The sequence below is a fragment of the Astatotilapia calliptera genome, chromosome 1 (genome assembly GCF_964374335.1).
Source record: "Astatotilapia calliptera chromosome 1, fAstCal68.1, whole genome shotgun sequence".
In the NCBI taxonomy this organism is placed as follows: Eukaryota; Metazoa; Chordata; class Actinopteri; order Cichliformes; family Cichlidae; genus Astatotilapia; species Astatotilapia calliptera.
The window spans coordinates 30842461-30864222 of record NC_137422.1 but is presented as its reverse complement, the minus strand read 5'-3'; the positions used below and the strand labels follow the sequence as shown (position 1 = coordinate 30864222).

Below are 21762 nucleotides of genomic sequence, written 5' to 3'. Positions count from 1 at the left end.
AGTGCAGTCCTCCACAATCTCAACTGCAGATTGCTGGATGTGGGTAGTGCTGTGTATAGGTCGAATGCTGACCAGAACAGGGAAAAGAAAAAGAAGAAAACAGCAGAATCCACCAAGAATGGAAGAAGCACAAAAAGCCCATCAAAGATATTACAAATAATTGAACATTGTATGAATATTGCAGACAGTGGCTGCAGTGGACAGTTTCCATTATTTTTATTTCGTTTTTGTCTCTGTGGCTGGCTGATGGACCAAGAACAGCACAAGCAAGAGTATCATACTTTTGACACAACCCCTATCTGACAACAGACACTGTTTGTAGCTCTTCACAGACTGCCACAGATGTCCAGTGCACTAGCACTGCTGAACCATAATTTCCTGTTTAGGCGGCACATGGATGGTGCCAGTGTGTGGGGGGGCTTTTTTCAGTGGCGTTGTTTTGAAATTGCAACCAAATTGCAAGCATCCAAAAATGATTTACAATAATTTGTGTTATCCCCGGGTGAAAACAAAAATTTGCCAAGCACAATACAATTCATTCTTTCGTTATTTGTGTGTGTGTGTGTTTTTATTTTATTTATTTATTAACCTATTAATTAAAAAAAATGTAAATTTTACCACATTAGGGCCACCATACCTTTTAGGACCATACGATCTGCACACACTTGGACTTGGAAGTACTCAGTCAAACCATGTATTTATCCTGAAATACTGTAACGTGGCAAGAAAAGTCGATGAGTTCACGGAAAAAAGGTACGACACTAAATGGTAGTGATGGGCAGATGAAGCCCCATGAAGCACTGAAGCTTTTCATCCAATTGGTTCACCCCAACGCGAAGCTTCATGAAGCTTCATTTGCTCTAGCAGGACACCTACTGGACGTAAAAATAATAGCTGGCATGAATTTGAAGAGTGTGGCATTTTGCACACAGCCTGTAAATGTCAACAACAAAAGGAGTGTGTAAAACACCTATAGTGTAGTGATGGCAGTATACTGTGTATATTTATGCTGGCAGTATGGAAAATGATTATTTGCGGCAAAGTTCGAACCGCTTCATGAACCAGTCACGTGGTACAGCCGGGCAGCGAGGCTTCGGACGTCATCATTTTCAGCTCCTCCCATAAATGAAGCAAGCCTCGATACGCGCTTCGCGGAAACGCCCCCTCCATTACTCGACACACGCTCCGAAGCCTCGATACAGAACGTCCCATCACTACTAAATGGTTAACTGGGGGATGGGGGTCAGCATGACATCACTGCTGGACGAAGCAGCAAGGAGTGGTTTCTGTGAAGAGCTCCCCGTCCCAAATCAATGGAACATACCCAAACACTCAGGAAAAACGCCCTCTAGTTTTATCCAGCGTCAAAACAAAGTGTTATAGCCGTGCTTTGCTCTAAGAGGAATGAACTGCTCTGGAAAATCACACCGCCAGCGCTGAACAGAGAAAAGAGTCGCCTCCGCTGGAGGGTTGGTGGTTTTCAAGTTTCTCCCTCTTGTCATGGTAAGCATTTATACATAGTGTTTGGGGGCAAAAGCACCAGCTAACCGGCATGTTTTGTTTGTATCATAGTGAAAAAGCTAACGGGAAACTTAGGTTATTTTAAAAGACGAGCAACAGCTGGGGAGAAGGGAAACTCCACGAAGTCGGACCAGGGAGGCGCTATGGCTGACTTAAACAGGCTTAGTCTGCTCTGTTCACCGGGTCTAGAGACACGTCTGGTACAGATGTTTGTAGCTTACCTTTTAAACAAGTCGTGGGCCTACTAAGCTAGACCGTATACTCTATCAAAAATGGAGCTAAAAAGCTCATATTTATGAATTAAACGGACTGCGCCCTCGTTTGATAGAAAGTGAGCATTGCATTTAACGGTAGTTCCAAATAAAGTAACATTCATAAAGAAGCTGCTTACTACTGCAATATCTTCCTCCAGTTTCCTCATATTTTCTTTCTTTGTGTTTTTGATTGAGCTGTGGCGATGGAGGCCCGTGTTATATTACCGTTACTAGATTCAAACAAACTACATGTGGGGTAAATAGTACCCTGGTAGTACTAAAAAGTCCTACCAGACTGATAATTTGATATATCTAACCTAAAATCACACAAACAAGCTATGCAGGCTAAAGGTTTGAATATTAAGAACACATATACTTTATTTACTTTGAATACAGTTTAACACCCCTGTTATAAATTTAAATAAAGGCTAAAGTTTTTTTGTGCGAGGTCTCTTTACACTCAAATATTTCCTCCATTAACTGTTATAACTGTTAACTGCTGTTTCAGCCGCTGTTCTGCTTCAGTACAGATCTCTTATGTGATTTTTATGAGACTTGTATGTGTTTACTTTTGTAAACTAGAACCAAATCAGACAAATCAAATCTCAATATGCGGGGGATAAAAATGCTTGCACGCATAAAGTGGCAAACCAGGTTATCCTAGATTACATTGGTCACCAATCTGTACTCTAAGACAGATTGGGGCTTCATATTTCTACCATAGAAAGACAAGGCTTTCTCCTAATCTTTGCTTCTTAATGCAAAACTTGAAGGATAAGTTTTTCTCTAGAGTGAACTTCTTGGATGTCACAGCAGGATGACAGTCAGGAAAGTGAGGTTGCAATAAAATAATTTCCCCCAGGGATCAATAAAGTATTCTGATTCTGATTCTGAAGTCGGCATATTTGCTCTTTAAAGAAAACAAGCTTAGAAGGTTGGAAGCCACAGGAATGGTACAAAGAGGATGTTGCCTGCCGTCATCCTGCAATTGTCACTTGATTGTGCAGCTGCGCTTAGCAGGCAGGTAGATCTACCCGTGGGAAGCAGGAGGATGTAGAATTTATCATTCAGGATATTTCTCTCTGAAAACTGATCACTGAAAAAAAAGCAAAGAGCTGGCTAGGGGATGAGCTTATTTAGTCTTTTTTACAGGTGCGCTACCTTTTTTTAGTTCTTGTTTTGCTTCCCCATGCCAATCCACATGCAGCATATATCAAGAATGCCATAAGATAAAAGTTTCTCTAAACTTTGCAGATTACCAGGAGCCAAATATCGATTCATACAGATGTATACCCCTGCCTCATAGCCGTCACTAAATTACATGTTGAACACTAGTATGAGACTCAAGGTGGCGCTGTAGTGAAAACTAAATTCGGCATTCAGTAGTAAAAGTCAAACTTTTATACAGCTCCTTAGCCATAAGCCCTTTTTTAAAGTTTAAGATATGCTTTTCAGTTTGATGAGCGAATTATATGTTATATTATACTTTTATTAGGTAATGCTGTAAATGATTTGACTAAAGGAATCCAGTCATTCCTAAGAGGACTCAGGTAAAATCTAGTTATGCCTCTATATAAATTTCAGGGGCTCTGTTTTTGTCTTTAAGGTTAAAAAAATGTCAGTATTGTGAGTAAGGTGAATGATGGTCCAGATGATTTGAGGAGCTTGGTAACGATGCTTTATGCCAATCAGACATTTCAGTCAGAAAGGTGAGTCAAGATTTAATATCTTGGATTCAAGAGTGTAGTAGTAAAGAAAGAGGACCACTATAACTGAGATTACTTGAAAGAATAGAGTGATGGTACAATGAGCAGGGCAAAATTGTTCATCTTAATGTTCTGTGACATCTCAAGAATCATTTCCCTTTCCCCTGACCTCAATAAGAACTTTAATAGTCCTTAACATATAGTGTCAAAATGATATAAAAGGGCAATTATGACTCAAAAGCTTACAACTAATCACTAAGAGAAATTTGAGCTTTTTTTTTGCTGTCAAGCAAGCTTTTGAACCCCTTTCTTTTTTTCATTTATATGGTCTTATGACAGTGCTGTCAATTAACTATTATAATACCATGAAAATAATTTAAATGTCAAAACCTGAATAAAAAGCTGGCAGTACTTTTTATATATTGATGTAAGATGGTAATGGATAATATTCAACTGCAACTTCCTACAGTTAAGCTTTATTGTATTCTTATATAAAGTTTGTGACATGCAAGTTTAGTTAACAAAATCTTAAATTGAAAAAGGAAAGAAACAAAAGCTGGTAAGGAGTCAGCAATGTGACTCATTCAGTAAAATCTGTTTGATGGCTTCCTGATGTCTGGGCTGCACAGACTGAGTCAGACTGTGGTTTGGTGTGTTGGCAGACTACAGTTCATGCTACCATTAGGAATATATTTAGGTAAAGCTGGAAAAATGCTGGCTACAATACACATCTGCTCTTTTATTCAATGAATATTTATTCTCATTGTTGAGTCTCGCTGCTGTGAAGAATTCAGTGTCTCTAAGGTTAGAAAAATTCACATTGTGATACAGAAAGTCTGGAGTGGAGAGCAGAGCTGTTGTGGAAAATGCGATGAAACGGCACTCCGGCCCACATCCTCTCTGCTGAAGCCATAAATGGAAACTCATGGAAAAAGCTTTGGCTAAGCCATGAGGTGGAGCTACATGATGAAATGATTCATAGCACTAAAACAAAACATTTGATCCATCAGCTGTTTTCCCATTTTGAAATGTGTTTGCACATGCAAAACATAACGCAAAATTTCCAGAACTTGTAGATTTGTATGATCCACCAGAAACTTTTATCACTTGTGGTGAGTGGTAGGGCGTTGCCCAGCTTACAGTCATACCTGGATTTTCAGGGTTTTCATCAAAGCAGTGAATCACACTCAGTGATTGCTATAAATCCTGGATAATCCTCATTCATGTGGTATAAAAGAAAAAAACAAAGCCCTGAGCTAATTTTCTGTGTTTTCAAAGAAGTTGCATCGAGGTAGGACTACCCGGATGTGGCAAAAGCAGTGATTATATTGGTCAGTAATTATCTAGATTATTTAAATACACCAACGTTAACTTTAAAGGGTGTCCTTTTACAAGTGATTTATTCGATCTTTAAAAACTTTGGAGTGAACTTTTAACGAAAAAAGCGAGGGATACTGCGGGAAACAGAGTCATTTGGCCCCTGCCAGCCCACAGTCTCTACTGGGATGTCAGCGGGTGCAGAAAGGGGCAACAAAAGGCAGATTCGCATTGCTCAGGAGAGCTACACGATAGCCAGAGAGAAAGAGATGGAAAGCTGAGGTCAACAACTGATGCTGTGGTCGTACGCCTCCAAAACCAGACCAAATGAGAGACCATGGGAGACGAAAGCAGCTGCAGGCAACCGTTAAGGATCCTTCCACAGTTTCACCTACAGAAGCCTTTTATGACTTTTGCTCCTTCTACCTAGATGTTTTTAACTCGAAGCAATGGGAGTTATCTACAGAATGTACAGTTGTGGTTAGAAGTTTACGTATACTTATCATGGGCATACATTTTTTTAAGTAATTAAAGATGCATGCTGTGCAATCATTTCACTCTGGAAAAAGAATTGGTTCAACAAAATCATTAAAAGCCCCAAATAACCCTTATATTCATGCCCATGATAAGCACATGTCAACTTCTGACCACAAACATATATGAAAAGTTCAGTTTTCCTTGTCCAATTAAGTTATATTTTTTAAATAATTGACCGTTTTTTGTTATTAACATTGTTAACAATGTGAGAATTACTCACGCATGTAGTATTATAATCCACAAAATACCAGTTTCCTTTCTGCTTTAATAGCCAAAATATTGTTCATCAATATTGTTTATCTCAAGAAAGCATTACCTAGAGATTGTGTGTACAATAGTTGCAAAATGTAACAAAAAATGTAACAAAGTGGTGCTTTCTAACTTGTGTGTTTTTTACACTGTTTTACACCACTAGTTCATATTCTGTGGTTGTATCACAGTGACTTTCTTTCTTTGGGGAAAAAACAATAGTCTTCAGTTTTATCCAAGATGCAAAATCAGGGCTTTGTCTCAGCAAATACAGATACAAATAATGACCTTTACCAATCTAGCTGAGATAAGTATCTTATAAATATTTCATGCATAGGAGAGTGGAGGTAGACAAGGAGGAGATAGTTTTGTCTGGCTGTACTTAGTCCTCACAAAGTGTTTCCCTCTGGGGAGTGGAGAAAATGATTTGGCTGCTTCCTGTCAACTTTGAAAGTCCCCATTTGTCATCACAGCTTTACTCGCTCTGAAAAGAAAGAAGCTTTCAGCAGGCCAGAGAAAGGACTGTCTTAGTCACCTTCACGTGTAACTTGGTTTGTCAGTAAAGTTTGTAAATGACAAAATTAATTTGAGATTTTCATATAGCACATATTGTCTTCTCATCTCAAATTCTCTCCACTTGGGAGAACAAGTTAAAGAACGCCAAGACACATTAGTATAAGGCAACCCGTCTGGTTTCAGTAATCCTCCAATCAGCTCATCACCTTATGTTGCTATACTATTGTGTCCTTGTTATAAAAATCTCGGGGCTCCTCATATGTCTGTGTTTTTTCCTCCGCAGCGCTGTGTCTGAAGAAGTTGACCTGCACTTTGAATCCATCCTGAAAGACCATGCTGTCCCTCCTGCTGTCCGCAGTGCTGGCTGTCCAAGCGATGGGTGGGTGTTGCTGCTCCCTCTGCCCTGCTATTAGATTTGAGTGGCTGCGGTGGGAAATGTCATCGCTTGTTAAACAATACACCCTGCAGGGCCTATTAGTCTTTTGCCTTCAAAAGCTTCACTGGGAAAAAACAACCGTTCAAATGAGGCTACTCCCAAAAAATAATGTGCCAATAGTTTAAAAGTTATAAACTGTCCCTGTTTAAACCCACATCAACTGAAATGAGTTGTCAGAGAGCAAATTCCTATTTAAACAGATGTCTGGCTAAAGGAGAAAAGGGATATTTTTCAAAGTAATTCTTTTGAGTTTAGTTTTAAAGGGTTACAACTTCATCATATGAGGGTGTTTTGTATTTTCTTTATAATTCAGCTTGTAAAAGAGAACAGCTTTGACCTTTTCCAAGCATGTGAGGAGTGGCGAGAGCTCTGGGCATAGGTAAGGTGCGCTGTGAAAAATGCTAGAAGTTGAGTTTTCCTGCCTTGACTCAAGAAGGGTGATGAGGAAGTCATCGTATTATATTTATAACACCGGGAAGCAGGGTGCTGGTGGTTGATGTTGCAACTGAGGATGCATGACTCGCATACTCAAAAGTTTCACTTCAGTAGAAATGACGCTCAAAGAAAACTTGTCATCATAAAAAAGAAACAAATAGCCTGGGCTGACGTGATGGCATCTCATGACAGTAAATAAAAGAAGGGAATGGCATATGCCGAAAGAAGTATCAACAGTGCATATATTTCAACATCAGCCCTTTCTCAGTTGGTGTGTGGCTGATGCCATGTAAATTTAAATCTCATATTGAGTACCATTCTTCTATATTAATATATAGCCTGAAGAAGAAGGACAAAATCAGTTCGCAAATCCTCAAAGTTCACAAAGAACTTTTATCGTCCAAAATGCCATCATTTAAAGAGCTTTTTTTGCCTTTTCTGCTCTCCGGTTGAGCTGACACAACCTCCTATCGGCCATCAGTGGCACATTACAATTTTGACTCGGTGGACCTAAGTGTCTTCAGTGGTTCATTAGGGACCCATTCTCTCCCAGCACAAATGGGCCTGCGGCCTGCTCATTACTGGCTGTATAGCATCCACTGCCTAACTCGCTTCCCTCAGTGGGAGGGAAGAGGAGGAGGTGTCAGGGACTGATGGAGCTCTTTAACTCACGGGTAATGGGCTATATTGTAGCTCACACAATGATTCACTTTCTGCTAACTGGAGCACTAAGTGAATTAGTTGGAGTCTAGTTTGATACTACAGTCTGCCTATGTAACACCGTATCATATTACAAAAGTCTCATATTTTGTGGACATTATTTAAACTATTATTATCACCACTTCCTGTAGCTTTAGAGAGCTTCTGCTGGCACACACAGAAACCTACAGACTTGTGCATTTAACTGAGCATCTATTTATATGTGTGGACGGCTGTGCTGATATGATCCAGGGTCTCCGAGGTCTCTAACTCCCTCGCTGGGATTACTTGCTGTAATCTTTGTTGTACTCAACCATGTCATTTCTTGATAATTCCTGCAAGTTCCCATATCAGCAGACGTGATTTTACTTTGTGGGCTTTGCCAAAACACTTTGTGAGAATGGTATGTTTTGGGGTAAAAAAAAAGAAAAAGAAATAAGGCATATGACAGCACTGTCATCCCAGCATAGTAACTTTGTCTCTGTAGCTCCCAGCTGTATCCTGACTCAGGAGTCAGATGATGGATTATTCTCAGTAAAATCTCTCCCTGATGTTACTCATACAGCACTGCACAGCTGTTGCCTCCAGAGCTAGGATGAGCCTTGTCTGTAGGTGGATGTTGTTTTTCTCTATTTAGGAAGCAGGAGAGAGAAAAGATTGCCACCCTGCTCAGAATTGGCTTTGACCCCTGACCTTAAGTGTTACTTAATTTTTTTTAACACACTCATTATAACGTATTGTGGTTACAGGTGTCTGCAAAATGCAAAATAAATTGCAGATCTGTGTACAGTAATGCCTGAGCCACAACAGTTAGCTGAGTACAGTAACAGTCTTGGCTTGCAGCACACAGCAGTGTCAGCCTGTTGCAGAGCTAACAGGGGGCTGTCTAGCTAATTGCTTGTTGTTGTCATACTCTGTGTTCAGTTAGCACAGTCACTAGGCTGCCAGAGCTCGCTGTGGGCAGCTCTTAGAAACCAAACAATGAAAGAGAATCGCATCCATGCAAATGTAGAATTGAAAACCAGACACGATTTTTACTCTCAGTGATGGCAACTGTAAGGTAATTCAAATTAACTAGCATAATTGGATAGATTGCATCTAGTAAAGTAGTCGCCAGGCACAGATTATGGCAGGGCCCCAGAGCGTGAAAATAGCCCGCTCATGCCTTCATCTCTAGTGTACTTTTTAAAGGTCTGCTAACTATGAATACCCTCTTCCTTCCCTCCTTTTCTCTTCACAGCAATTGATTCTGCAGAGAGGGGACACTTTAGCCTGTGCACAAATTCAATTTAGGGTTATTACCCTGTATCAGTGATGTTTTTGCTAATTTGATTGTGTCCAGTAAAGTATCCTTTTAAAAACAATCGAGGACAGGCTCAACAAAGATTGGTTTCGCTGCAGTGCATACATAATGACGAGTCTCTGTTGGCTTGCCTCTGTCTCACTGTTTCCCAGCTCTTCTTTTCTTACAGTGCACTTATTGAAATAGAGTGCATTACCCAACAAGCACCTCATGATTATTTCAACAAGTCTTAAAAATGCTGGCTTGTGGATCGTTAAAAAATTGATACAGGTAATATGCCGAGATTGCAGTTCTGGAGGGGAAGAGAGGCCTGAAGCCATATGTGGGCCTGCTGTGTGTCTAGTAGGCTTTGATGAATGTGTTGAACGGATGCTGATCTGTGCTTGGGAAGTGTCACAGCTACTACTGGCTTGCTGCGAAAGCATCCCAGCAGCTGACAGAGGGAGACCCCTGCTTGCCTGGTGTTGCGTCTGACACACGGCGGTGGTGACGTCAGGTGCTGTGGGGATAAAACTCTGCCTCTGTCTTTTGTCGTGATGTGTCGGGTTGTTTCATGTTCAACTCCAACAACAAACACCTATCAAACTGAATTTGCATGCGTGATCTGCATTGTTTAGTTACATTTTTTGGTCTGAAAAAACCCAACCACAATTGTGAGATATTGTTACGTTCCCCTGAGGGGTCTAGGCGGTGAGGGGGGAGTAACAAAAAGTGACCGGGTTAGAAAAAGGAGTCAAGGAGGCAAAAGGGTTAAATCAAAGAGTTTTATTAAAGTAGCTCAACTAAAAAAGACGGACAAGCCGCTATCACCATTTAAGAAAACAAACAAAACTCAGGCGTGGTCAATAAAGTAAAACGTAAGCCAAAAAGAAAGAGAGCAGCTCACTAGCTGCAAACCACAATAACACAGCTCACTAGCTGTAACCACTCACAAACACACTCATGGCACTCTGGCCCAGAGCTCACCTTTCCCTGGGCTTAAATACTTTTAATTACTGATGTGAGTCAGCTGTGTAACAGGGAAAGGTGGCACCTCAGGTAGAAGAGGTGGTGGGACACGCCCACACAGGCACCTTCAGGAGGAGGCCCTGCTAGGGCCGTAACAGATATGTACAAGAAACTTCTTCAGTACCCCTTCTTTGGTAGATGTTGCACATTACTACAGCAAAATCTACTTCATAGTACATTTTGAGGTCTCATTGCAATTATTTTGTCGTAGGAGCCAATTTTGAGTTTCAGTTTCTTGCCTAACTGCGTGACATTTGAATCCCTTTCAGATACCTCGTAGTGACAAATATTTGAAATTATAGCCTTCCCCTACTTTGGATTAATTTTCAGCTTCTTCAGCCACTGTTGGCGTTACTAAAACATTTGAAGAGTATGAGAAATTATCAGCTCTAGATTCATCATCAAATAACAGTTCTTACTAACAATTTGTGACCTAGTGGAGCATTAACAAGTAAATGAATTCGTTTTTCACCTTTTGTAATTGGAAACAAACTGCAGCACTTATTTTTGTTAGGCTTTAAATATTAGAAATCATGTTCACTTTACTAATATATGACCCCATGACCCTACTGCTACCTTCAGGCGCTCTCATGTACACCATCTCTTCACTAGTTTTTCTGTCTCCTGTTCATCAAAGGCTCTCTGTCCCTCCAGCTTGTAAGCCAGAGGCTTGCCTTTATCTGCCCACTGTTCTTTAGCCAACACCATCTGACTGCCGAAATCCGTTAACGAGTTATTGACGGGATATGAGATGACATACTTCTATGAAGAAACAAAGGCAGAAAAAACACAGGTAGAGAACAAGTAAGAGATGAATGAGAAAAAGGAAAATAGAGCAATGATAATTCCTGTTGTGATTTATGATATTTTTTGAGAATAAGCTCTCGGTCCTCAGTGATTTCTATCCATATCATACTTACTATGCACATGCTCCCATCACTCAGTTAATGTTTTCCAAATGCATTTTTTTTTTCAAATAGGAGTGTTATGGACATGCACATCTGCTCTGACACCATGAAATCAAAAGCTAGTGTTCCCCTCAGACTTATACAGGGATTGGTAATATCATAAGAGTAATCGGTATGAAAGGGCTTGCAGATCCTTTGAGCAAAATCCTTTGATGTTCAGGTAGAGCGTAATGTGTAGAATAGAAATGTGCTGAGCTACAGTTACATTCATCAACAGAGGGGGGCACTATTGTAAAAGCATTTTTCTCCTGCGTCTCTCCCTGCCCAACCAAAACCCACTGTCGGTGCAGTCTGTTAGTATTGCACCTTACGTACCGGTTTGCTTTGCTGTGTCAATATTGCCCCAGCAATTTCCCCTCCAGTGCTTGTGCTTGATGTTCCTTATGTATTAAATCATATTAGCACTTGTTGTATCATGTTTCAGCAGGGCTGTACCTTTTAAACATGCACTTACTGTGTTAAACACTCATTGTGCAAATAGCTCCATTCCCTGTTAGTGAATTGATGCCATTATTAGCTTTATGAAGTGGGACAGAATGGAATGAAATTAACTCTAATTGGAGCAAAGACACTTTTTTGTAGTGCTAAAAAATGATTATTGAACTGAGTGTTAAAAATATATTTTTTTGTAGTGGACATTGATGATAAAGACTGGAGGTATCTTTGTAGATTACTGCAGAAACTCCTGATTTGAATAATGACGTGTGTGTGTGTGTGTGTGTGTGTGTGTGTGTGTGTGTGTGTGTGTGTGTGTGTGTGTGTGTGTGTGTGTGTGTGTGTGTGTGTGTGTGTGTGTGTGTGTGTGTGTGTGTGTGTGTGTGTGTGTGTGTGTGTGTGTGTCAAGGACATTGGAAGGGGCCCGGGTAGTGATGTAGCACTGTGTATACATGTGTGTGTTTGTGTCTGTGGCTGATGGAACCTCTCTGCTCCAGAGCAACTTTGTAACAGTGTCTCCATTGTAGTGTCAGGGTACCTCATGTCCAAATCCTCTGACAGTGTGATGCTGTGGAGCTGTCAGCAGTCATACAGGTGTGGAATATCAATGTGCTGTCTGGCCTTTGGGTGTCTGTTTCTGCATGAAGTTGTGTCTCTGTCTCTATATGTGTATATGTCAGTAGGATTGTGTTTATGGACCTGGATTTTGTTTAAAATTGCATTCATAGAGATAACACTGATACATTTCATCAATACTAACACTTTATGTAGCCTTTCCCTTTTCCAACAAAGCATAGTAGTGATCTACTGCAATATACACATTTGTACAGCACTTGTTACTCCTACTGCACAATACTGTTTGTGCAAAACCTTTCAGCTCTTTGAAAGACAGCAGGAATGGCATAACCATCTTTTTATTTTTTAAATCTTGTAGTAACATCCATGCAGAACTGACCCTTTTTGGCATCAGCACAGTTTGTTTTTCCAAGCTTTTTTTTTTCCAGAAGGGATCAGATTTTGCAACGATCAACAGTTTGATTAAACTCATGACTAGGGATGGGTACCGGTATCGTTCTGACATAAACGGTAGTAACCAGACCGAAAAGCAGCGCACATTTCGGTGCTTTATTTCGGTGCTTTATTTTCCTGAGATGTCATACACTTTGAATTCTAGCCAATCATTTTACGTTTCCGAGGATAGTAGGCGGGCCCAGGTACGTACGTTCTTTTAGAGCAGAGCTACAGATTAAAAATGCCCAAGGCGAAGCAGTCAAAAGTCAGGCTGTACTTCATAGCAAAATATGCAAACTCAGCAGCCTGCAACAAGTGCTTTAAGCTGATACTGTGATACTGTCAAAGGAGGTAACACCTCAAATCCGATGAAACACCTGGCGACGCATAGCGTTTTTTTTAAAAGCCGAAAAATGCGCCGTATTTGATAGCTTGCTGCGAGACCTCACACCGAGCACATCCACTCCAGGTGGGTTGCCTGTTATCGGACCCGGAGTTAGCAACATCCCCCAAAAGCCCGAAGAGGAGAGTCCTGGCCCCTAGCCCTGCCAGTGTAGCAGAAATGATGAAGGCAGCAGCAGCCGTTCTTCTCTGCGTGAGTAGCTTAATGTTGTTCGTGTGTAATTTACGTTGAGTAGGTTAACCACGTTATTACATTAATGCATGCAAGGTGAACTAGCAAACACTGTCGTAGTTACATGTGGCTGTCTTCTTGTTTGATGGCAGATGCTCCCTTCACCCTGGCCAAAAAGGCTAAAATGACCAAAGAAAAAGTGGAAAACAGCTAAACATGCGAGGTTTTTAGACAAAGTTGGTGTTTTTTTCCATTGTTTAAGCACTGCTTCCAGCCAAGAGTGATACCATATATGCCCTCTAGCTGCAGAAAAGGCTAACATTGTTATCTTTTTACAAAAAAAAACAGCTGAACATGAGAGGTTTTTGGACCAATTTTGTGTTCTCCATTCTTTAAGCACCGGTTTGAGCACCGTTTAAGCACCGGCACCGTTTCAAAAGTACCGGTTTGGCACCGGTATCGGATAAAGCCTAAACGATACCCATCCCTACTTAGGACCACTGGAACATGATGACTCTGAGAAGGCTAGAGATTAAAGCTAGGTGGCGTGGAGGCTGAGCAGGTGGCTCATATGCCGTAAGGCTGTTGCAGATGCCTGGGTTTGAATCTGCCAAGAGCCATTTTCTGTGTCTTTCCTCTGTTTTCTTTCTAAGCTTTCTGCTCATAATAAAAGCTAAAACACCCCAAAGAATACTTAAAGCTGATCAAAAGAGTGAATGCAGCCTTTGAGACATAGTGTATTGTTGCTATTGGAAACTTTTCTCAAGTTTTCACTAATATATTAGTTTATTTAATTATCAAAAATTCTTCCATTTGTAGATTTGAAATCTAGTTGTAAAGAGATTTCATGTCAGTTAGATTACAGTTGTGAAGTGATTCACAGCAGGTAATAACAATCAACAACAATGCAAGATAAGAGTGTTATTGTCCAGGTCTTCATCTGTACTTCAGTATGTTCCAGAAAGAACATATGGTAGTAGCTTGTCCCTTGCACTCTTGCTCTACTTAAATTTTTGTTTACCTCTGTTTGTTGGAAAAGGCTTGGTTTTTATCTTAATTCTGCAGTACTATGATCTAGCAGCAGAAAACTAATGGATGCTTCGCTTTAGACCAGTAACCACTACCTAACTTGCCTCTTCTTCCTTCTCCCTGGTTGTATTCTGTATTGGTGCATGCTTGTCTGCAACAGGATATTCTTCTCATTTTTGCACCTTTTTAAACTGTCCTTGTCCCACACACATGTCCAAGCTCATTTGGAAGTCTGTCTTATCTTTTTCTCTCTTGCTGTAATAGTGTATGTGCATGGTCTTGTTTGCAGCTGAATGTGCTTGTACATTTTATCCCTTTGTTGACTCACTTTTGGAGCTGTGGGATAAAAAAAAGTTGATGTTGAAATGAGTAAATTGCATGACGCATGTGAAGCATGTGAGTGAGTGACAGGAGGAAAGTGATGACAGGACATCTTTCCAGTTTTGTTTTGTTTTTTGTTTTTTTAATATATTTGGTTTTGAGCGTTTTACTTTAAATATTGCAAATTGTCTCTAATACAACTTTTTTGTCTGCTGTTTGGGCTGGACAGCTTGCCAGAGTACAAAGCTGCCACAAGTATAAAGCTAACTCAAGCTCAATGGCACTATACTTTCCCTTCTTTCATGATATTTAAAGCTGGTAGTATAAATTGTACATAGTCAGTTTTTTTTATTCACTCTATACAAGGAGTAAGGAGTATTTTCTGGTTTCACTAATGTCACAGCAGACTCTATTACTATATCAGTGCCCTGGAAACATGGCTTTCCAATACTAGTTACTCATTCCACCGTTTAAGTATACTTGGTTAAGAGGCTCTTTCTTGTTTCTTCTTATTTAATCTTCATATATCTGGTTATTTCTAACGTTAATCATTTAATCCAGATGTTGTTTGTACAGTTACATATACAGAAGTACGGAAGTACATCAAGGTTAAAAATAATTTGTTGAAAATTACACAAACTCAGCGACTGATTTTGTTTAACTGTAAATCCAGCACATAACACAGTAATTGAGGTGTGCACATCAGACTTGTCGAAATGAAAGCCTATCGTAATAACTAGATTGACTGTTGAAGGCCTACAGTCACAGCTCGGTAATCCAACGCGAACACATACTGCATCTGTAAATGCATGTGGGTGAACACATGCACACTCACCTGTCGGTATCTGTCAGTTTGATGCGAGGCATCTGTGGGTTTTATTTACCAACAGACTTGTGCTTTACCCTGTGAGCAGCCCCAGTATAACAGTTCAGATTCACCTTTGCTGTCTTCTTGCATATCACACTGTCTCTCAGTCTCACAGTCAGCCTCCAAGCTCATCTCATGTGCCTAGTGAGCATGCTGTTCACTATATGAAAAACTCTGGGTAGAAGAAACCCCAGTAGCACCCATACCTTGCATGTCTCAGGAAAGCAGGATGGAAGGAGGTGTTGATAGTGACAAGGTAGTGGGTAGTCTTGAAAGTAGAGTGGAGAGCAGTGTTAAGATCACTTGCAGCCTTTTCTAGCCAGCCCTGTGCCTTGCTGCTAAGCGGGGCCCGTTGCCAGTGCTCGCAAAGGCTGTAATGAGTTTATTTCATGTCGGCTGTGAAAGTGCCCGTCTCTGTCTCGCAGGCACTCAAACAGAGCTGAGACCCATAAACACAAAGTGCAGTGTGTAAATCCCCACAGCCTGACATCTCCCAGCCTGCCCTCTATGGCTTCTGAGCATCTCTTTATCGAGAGAGAGAAGGGAGAGGTGAGATCCTCACTTACCCTCTGAGAAGACATGAATAGCCTGGAGACAATGTGCAGGGCAGCTTCCTCATGGAAGACCACAAGCACTGCACTCTTTATCTTCTCCTGCTTATGCTTGTCTCTGCTCAGTAAGCGTGGTTTTTTTTTTTCCGTGTCGGTAGCAGACCTCTGTGGAAATATATCAAAAAGTCAACTGTTGTACAGAAGATGATGTTTGTTGTGCAGCAGTGTTCCAAAAAGGTACAGCATGCTAGTGTAAAGTTGCATTCTCTTGGGGATGTTGTCTTTATGCTATATGAGTTGATTTCATTTAGTGCATACAGCTTTATAAACCAAAGATTATGTAGGCACAGGTGAATAAAACCCCCCATAACAAAACAACAATTTTGTGCTTTTGTATATGTTTTACATGCATTGCTACCATTATATTTCAAATGATTTTTTTAGAGGGCAATCCGATATCTCTTTTTTCCGTATTTAAATATATGTAGATTTCTGCTGTTTGCACTTAAACGTATAAATGATTTCGGTTGTAAGCAGCAGCAGATCAAAAACCGCGTGTGCTCATTCGCTTTGGCTTGTGGTGCTTCACCTCTGACGAATAGGACATCAGATGTGCGTTTTCCATGACGTCAGCCGGCCTAGCTTGCCCTCCTCTCCTGTCCAATCCCCTCCCCTTGATGCAATGCAAAATTCCCCACTTGTGTTCTCTTTCCAAACCCAAGTCGGTGTCTCTACACAAGGTCCCTGTGTAGAGCTGTGTCCTCACAGGGCCTTGGAGTGAGTGGTAGGTCACTGCTTAAAGAAGCAGTGAATGAAAGAGGTGGGAAGAGGTGGAGATGTAGAATGAGAGAGGGGAGTTTCTATCTCTCTCTCTTCTCTGACATGGCTCTGGTCCGGGTTGAGGGATTAGTGTGTGAGGCTCCACCACAGCCTCTTCCTTGGCTTGTTTCCAGATATTATCTTTAAGTGTGAGCTCAACACCAGCCTCTCTTTCTTATTCCCCTCTTCCCTTCCCCCTTCGTGTACGAACTCAGTGGTGTGAGTCATCCCAGGCTGCTCGGGGAGTGATTTAATTGCTCTCTCTCCTCCTCCCTCAACATGCATGTCTCGTAGAGGCCGTCACTGACCCTCTACTTATACAAAAAATACCATCAACCTGTTCGTTGCCACAAAGGTTGGACTGTCTTCTAAGACAGTGCCGATACAAACTCTAGAAATTTGCTCAGTTATCCCCATTGGTGGTGACAGAATGCCACCTGCTTCTGCCACGCTTTGGTGTGATAACCCTTCTGTATTGTGTAGCCATGCTGAGTGAATGTGTGCACAGTATAGGGAGATAGAAAACACCCACAACAACAGTAGAGCTTTTGTAATCACAGAAAAAAAGCCTCCTGCCATTTTCACCTTGAGGATAAGAGAATTGTTGTGACTGGCACTTTGTTGGTGCAGACACTCTGAGGTAATACCAACTCATTAACCTATGACACAGATATGATGGTCTTCTGTAAGAGAAACAGTTTTGTGCTTTTGCTTTTATGTTACTGTTTTTGCTTTATGCAGCGTGTCCTTCACTGTAACTTTTTTACTTGGGTAAAAACACAGAAACCTCATTGTGTTTTCAGTTTTAGCCATTTATATGCAGTTGTATTCTGCATACAAGAGATTCTACTAGCATAAATCGACGCTTTTTTCCTGTCCTCATCTGCAGTTGAGAGGTAATCCAGTAGGTGGCACTGTTCCTGCAGAGGAGCAGGGTATTGGGGGGTGTAATGTGGAGGCCACCTTGCTGGGATTGGCTGAATGTGATTGAAAATAGGTCTGCCTTGACTTGGCAATATCCATCCATATATGAACCCTCTCAGATGAAAGACTTGTTTGTTGTTAATAGGCAAAGTAATTACTGCACCTCTGCAGCAGTCAAATATCCTTCATAGCAAAGTGATTCAACATTGACATTGGCTGTGAGATAGACAGAGCTCAAAAAGGGGTGCTGAGGCTAAAATGACGCTGTGATTATAACAATTAGAGAGCCTGAGCATAGAGTGTATTGCTCCAGGGGCCGACTGGCTTTTTTTCTCTCCTGTGATGCTGATGAGTGTCTCAGAGTTGTATAACAGCAGACAGGGATCAATGGAGAATGCTGACTCTTGAGAATACCATGGATGTACTTTAGACTGCCTGCAATGGCTACTAATCCACAATGATTATGCTGTGTCTTTGTGCTTGGCCTAGTCTAGACAGACAAAATGCATACATACAGATGCACAGCCTCTGAGTACGAAGCACAGTCACTTTTTACTCTCCAAAAACACACGTTTCTGCATTTATGTTCCACCGCTATCACCACCAAAGTCTTTTTAGATTTCACTAACATTTAACCTAAAGCTATACTGATGTTGTTGCTTCCGTTGCTGAGTTTCAGCACACTGAGCCATCGCCAGGAGGCAAGGCCTATAGGAACACAAACAAAGTCCTAATGCTTACCTCCAGATCTCCACTCTTCATCCCCCTCTCGCCTTCATCTCGTCTCGCCTTTTCTATGCTACTGTGCTGCCCAAAGTGGATGTTTCAGTCACAGCATCCATTTCAAAATGCAGCATTGATTTCATTTTCAAAGACATTCACATTTGAGTAGGTGTCAGTCTTTCACATTTGAACACTGAATTAATACTGTGATTCAGTGAATACTTTATGTTTATACTACACATGAGCCAAATAGTCTTTAATAATACTATTTATTGTTTATTTTAGGCTAGCCAAGGGGCAAAGAGATAATGCTTGGCATGCATGATTGGCATAGTAAAGGCTTCTGACTACAGATGTCTGCTGGAAAAATGTCCAAAAGTATATTTAATAAATTAATTTTTTTTCTGTTGCTGACAGAATACAACATTTCTTTACAGTACTGGTATTTTTCCCAGTGTTTTCTTTTTATTTATACTCATGTAATGCTTGTTCTTTCTTATAGCTGTGTTGGAACTGAATGTCCCAGAGCAGCCAGTTGTGGCGTTGCACTCCAGTGATGTGGTACTCAGCTGCTCCTTTAACCACACCAACCCCTTCAACCTGTCCGATCTGAGTGTCTTCTGGCAGTTGACAGACACACAACGCAGTGTGCATAGGTACTTGGAGGGACACGACCAGCTGGCAGACCAGGCAGAGAGATTCGCCAACCGTACCAGACTGTTTCCCAACCAGCTGGGCCTGGGCAATGCTTCACTCCTACTAAGCAGGGTGGTGGTGGCTGATGAAGGCAGCTATACCTGCTTTGTGAGGGTGCAGGACTTTGGCAGCGCTGCTTTGCTGCTGCAGGTGGCTGGTAAGTCAAGCTGTGATGTCTGTGACACATTAAAATGCACAAAGTGTGAAAAGTGTTTTTCAAGATCGATAAATGCTATATTCTACATTCGTGGTGTAATGGAATCATAATTTCCGTAGGGATTAATGAAGTATTCTCATTCTGATTCTTGAATTAGGCTAAAGAAATAGAGTTGCACATTTTTATGAATTCACCTTGATCTAGTATCGCTAACAACAACTACATAATGAGCATATATGCACCAGTTAAATATAATCAATTTAACTTTCGTACAATTAACTTCTTTGGGATAAATTCCTTTCTCAAGATGTAAATAGTTTCCTCTGGGCTATTAAGCATTGATTTTGGTCAAACATTGATTCTGTCATCATTATCTGATGACATTGATTATTAGCCGTTGTTATGGTCAATCAGCCATCGCTAACATCTTCTCTTCTGGGTAACCACACATCCCACTTTGACAGCAGGGATTCTTCTTTTTATTTGTAGTGGTACTTTATGCCTTTCATCCCTTCTCACATTTCTGTATCTGTTATGAGTTTGTTTCTGTTTTATGCATCAGGCAGTGCTAATGAATATGTTTCATATGTATTCTTTTTTTTCCCCTCTGCCGGGGAAAGGGACAGCACTGCCTCCAACGGTGACAAATTGGTTTCATTTTATGCATTAGAATGATAGGTATTCTATTTTTAGCCAGCATTTAAAGTAACACTGCAGATTTCCTTCAGCTGCGCTGAAAGAAAATGAATGGAACTCTCAACGGAAATCTGTCAGTCAAATGGACAGCTGAGGAAGTTAGTGTGTGCCACACTATAGCCGTCTTCGTATTGAGAGTCCACTTTTCAAAAAGCAGCACAAACTTATTTCATCTCGCCCTCAGCTCCACCCCATTGTTTGTTGTGCAATGATTGGTTCTGGGAATACAGCAGCCTCTTTCTTCGCCACCTCTGTACTCATGCTTCAGCTCAAGGGATTGGAAAAGCGTGATTCTAGCCGAGGCTGACGACTCACCCCTCACCTCCACCCCTCTACACTCTTTTCTGTGCCATAGGCTGAGTCGTCCCAAATCTCTCAGCATGGCAGTTTTCTCCCAGGCCTCCTCCTCACTCGCTTGCACTATATTTTTCTTTCTGGGAGTGGCTCAGTGCTTTGGGTCTCCAGAGAGAGTGGCGTTAGAGTGTAGAGATGCAGCATCAGGATGTGCCGCAGATGCTGTCTGTGGGATCTTAAGCACTGTGTTATGCTAAGCTCCCTAAATATAATTAAGAATTTAATGGGAATCATGTCAAACAGTTCCCAGGGTGACACTCACTGCAGAGAATCTAAAACTAGTGAATTCAGTATGGCTCTGCTGCTCTCTTATCCCTATTCTCACCTGTCTTTACTCATCCTAGTCCTCTTTTTTTCTTCACTCCCTCCTTCAGTCCTAACCCATATCTTATCTTTCTTTGTGTGCACATTTTTTTCCCCAGCACCCTATTCCAAGCCCGTGGTGACTTTAGAGCCTCAATCCAACCTGCGGCCAGGTGATGAGGTTGCCCTGACTTGTGTTTCCTATGGTGGTTATCCTGAGGGTGATGTCATATGGCAGGACGCGGGCGGGCGCAACCTGACAGAGAATATCACCACTTCAGTTGTGGCCAATGGAGAAGGGCTGTTTACCGTGACCAGTGTATTAACAGTGGTGCTGGAGCCCAACAGTACCTACAGCTGCCGACTGATCAACCCAATACTTGGAGAGGAGGGCTACATCTCCGTTACAGTCACAGGTGGGATTTATAAAAGTTTTCTCATTCATGTGGGGAGCGAACAAGCAAATTCTCATTGGTTTCCAACGTTTTTTAACGTAACCAGCTTACACTGCATTTTTTTTTGTTCATTCATAAATATGTAGCATTTCTTATTAAAGTCTTGTACGCTTTTGTTAATCAATCAATGAGTTGAATTTTCTGCTGTGGATGCTTAACTTTTTTCTCCCTTTCTAAGTCACAGTAATGATATAAAGAAATGAATGAGAAATAATGAAATGTCCAATTATGGTCCAATAAGCATAACCTATCAGTTCTTGTGCATTGTTAAATTAGATCAGTGAGTTATTATTTCCCTAAGCATAGTCAAATAGCTATTCAGCAGATAATGAAAGAATGTGCAGTAAGAAGCAATTGGCCTCCCAGCAGCTGTCTGCAGGAAGCATTTGCTAACCAGGGATCAGGATGATGTGCTGTCCTCTCTTTCATTGTTTTATGTAATCTTTAGCAATATGTGTGACAGTACCTGTATGACAGGTCTAATAGTCTCCTACACCCACCCTCCACCACCTACCATCCATGTCCCCCCTGCGCTGCTGGTGTATTCTATGTGTTAAGTGCAAGGAGAGTACCGTGTAAGGTGGGCCAAGGCTGGGTCTCTAATGGGAGCAGCACTGTGTGAAATGGCTCATAAATAAGTAGAGGTGGCCCGAGCCTGCTCTCTGGGCTGAAGCTGGTGCTGGAGCTTGGGTTGTTGAGGCGGAGGTCGAGGCAGAGGTCAGGGAGTGCTGCTCCACTGGGCTGGGAAATGACTGTGCTGTCTGGAAACAGGATGGCCGATTGGCAGGACTGGATGGCTGAGGGAAGGTGGCCTTTCTAACAATTTGGTTGGCCTCTTTTAAAACAGCACAGATAACCAGTCAGAAGTACCATTGGGGGAGTAGAAAGGTATTAAAA

The 21762-nt window shown here is 41.4% G+C and overlaps 1 protein-coding gene across 1 annotated transcript in view; it reads left to right on the top strand.

Moving 5' to 3' along the window:
• Window positions 1-1249: 1249 nt before the first annotated feature.
• Window positions 1250-21762, top strand: part of cd276 (CD276 molecule) — a 73548-nt gene continuing 53035 nt past the window's right edge. The window contains exons 1-4 of the mRNA XM_026172836.2: window positions 1250-1503; window positions 6384-6479; window positions 18707-19057; window positions 20530-20826. Coding sequence (XP_026028621.1) covers window positions 6434-6479; window positions 18707-19057; window positions 20530-20826 — 694 coding nt within the window. The 5' untranslated portion in view covers window positions 1250-1503; window positions 6384-6433. The remainder of the gene's footprint in view (window positions 1504-6383; window positions 6480-18706; window positions 19058-20529; window positions 20827-21762) is intronic.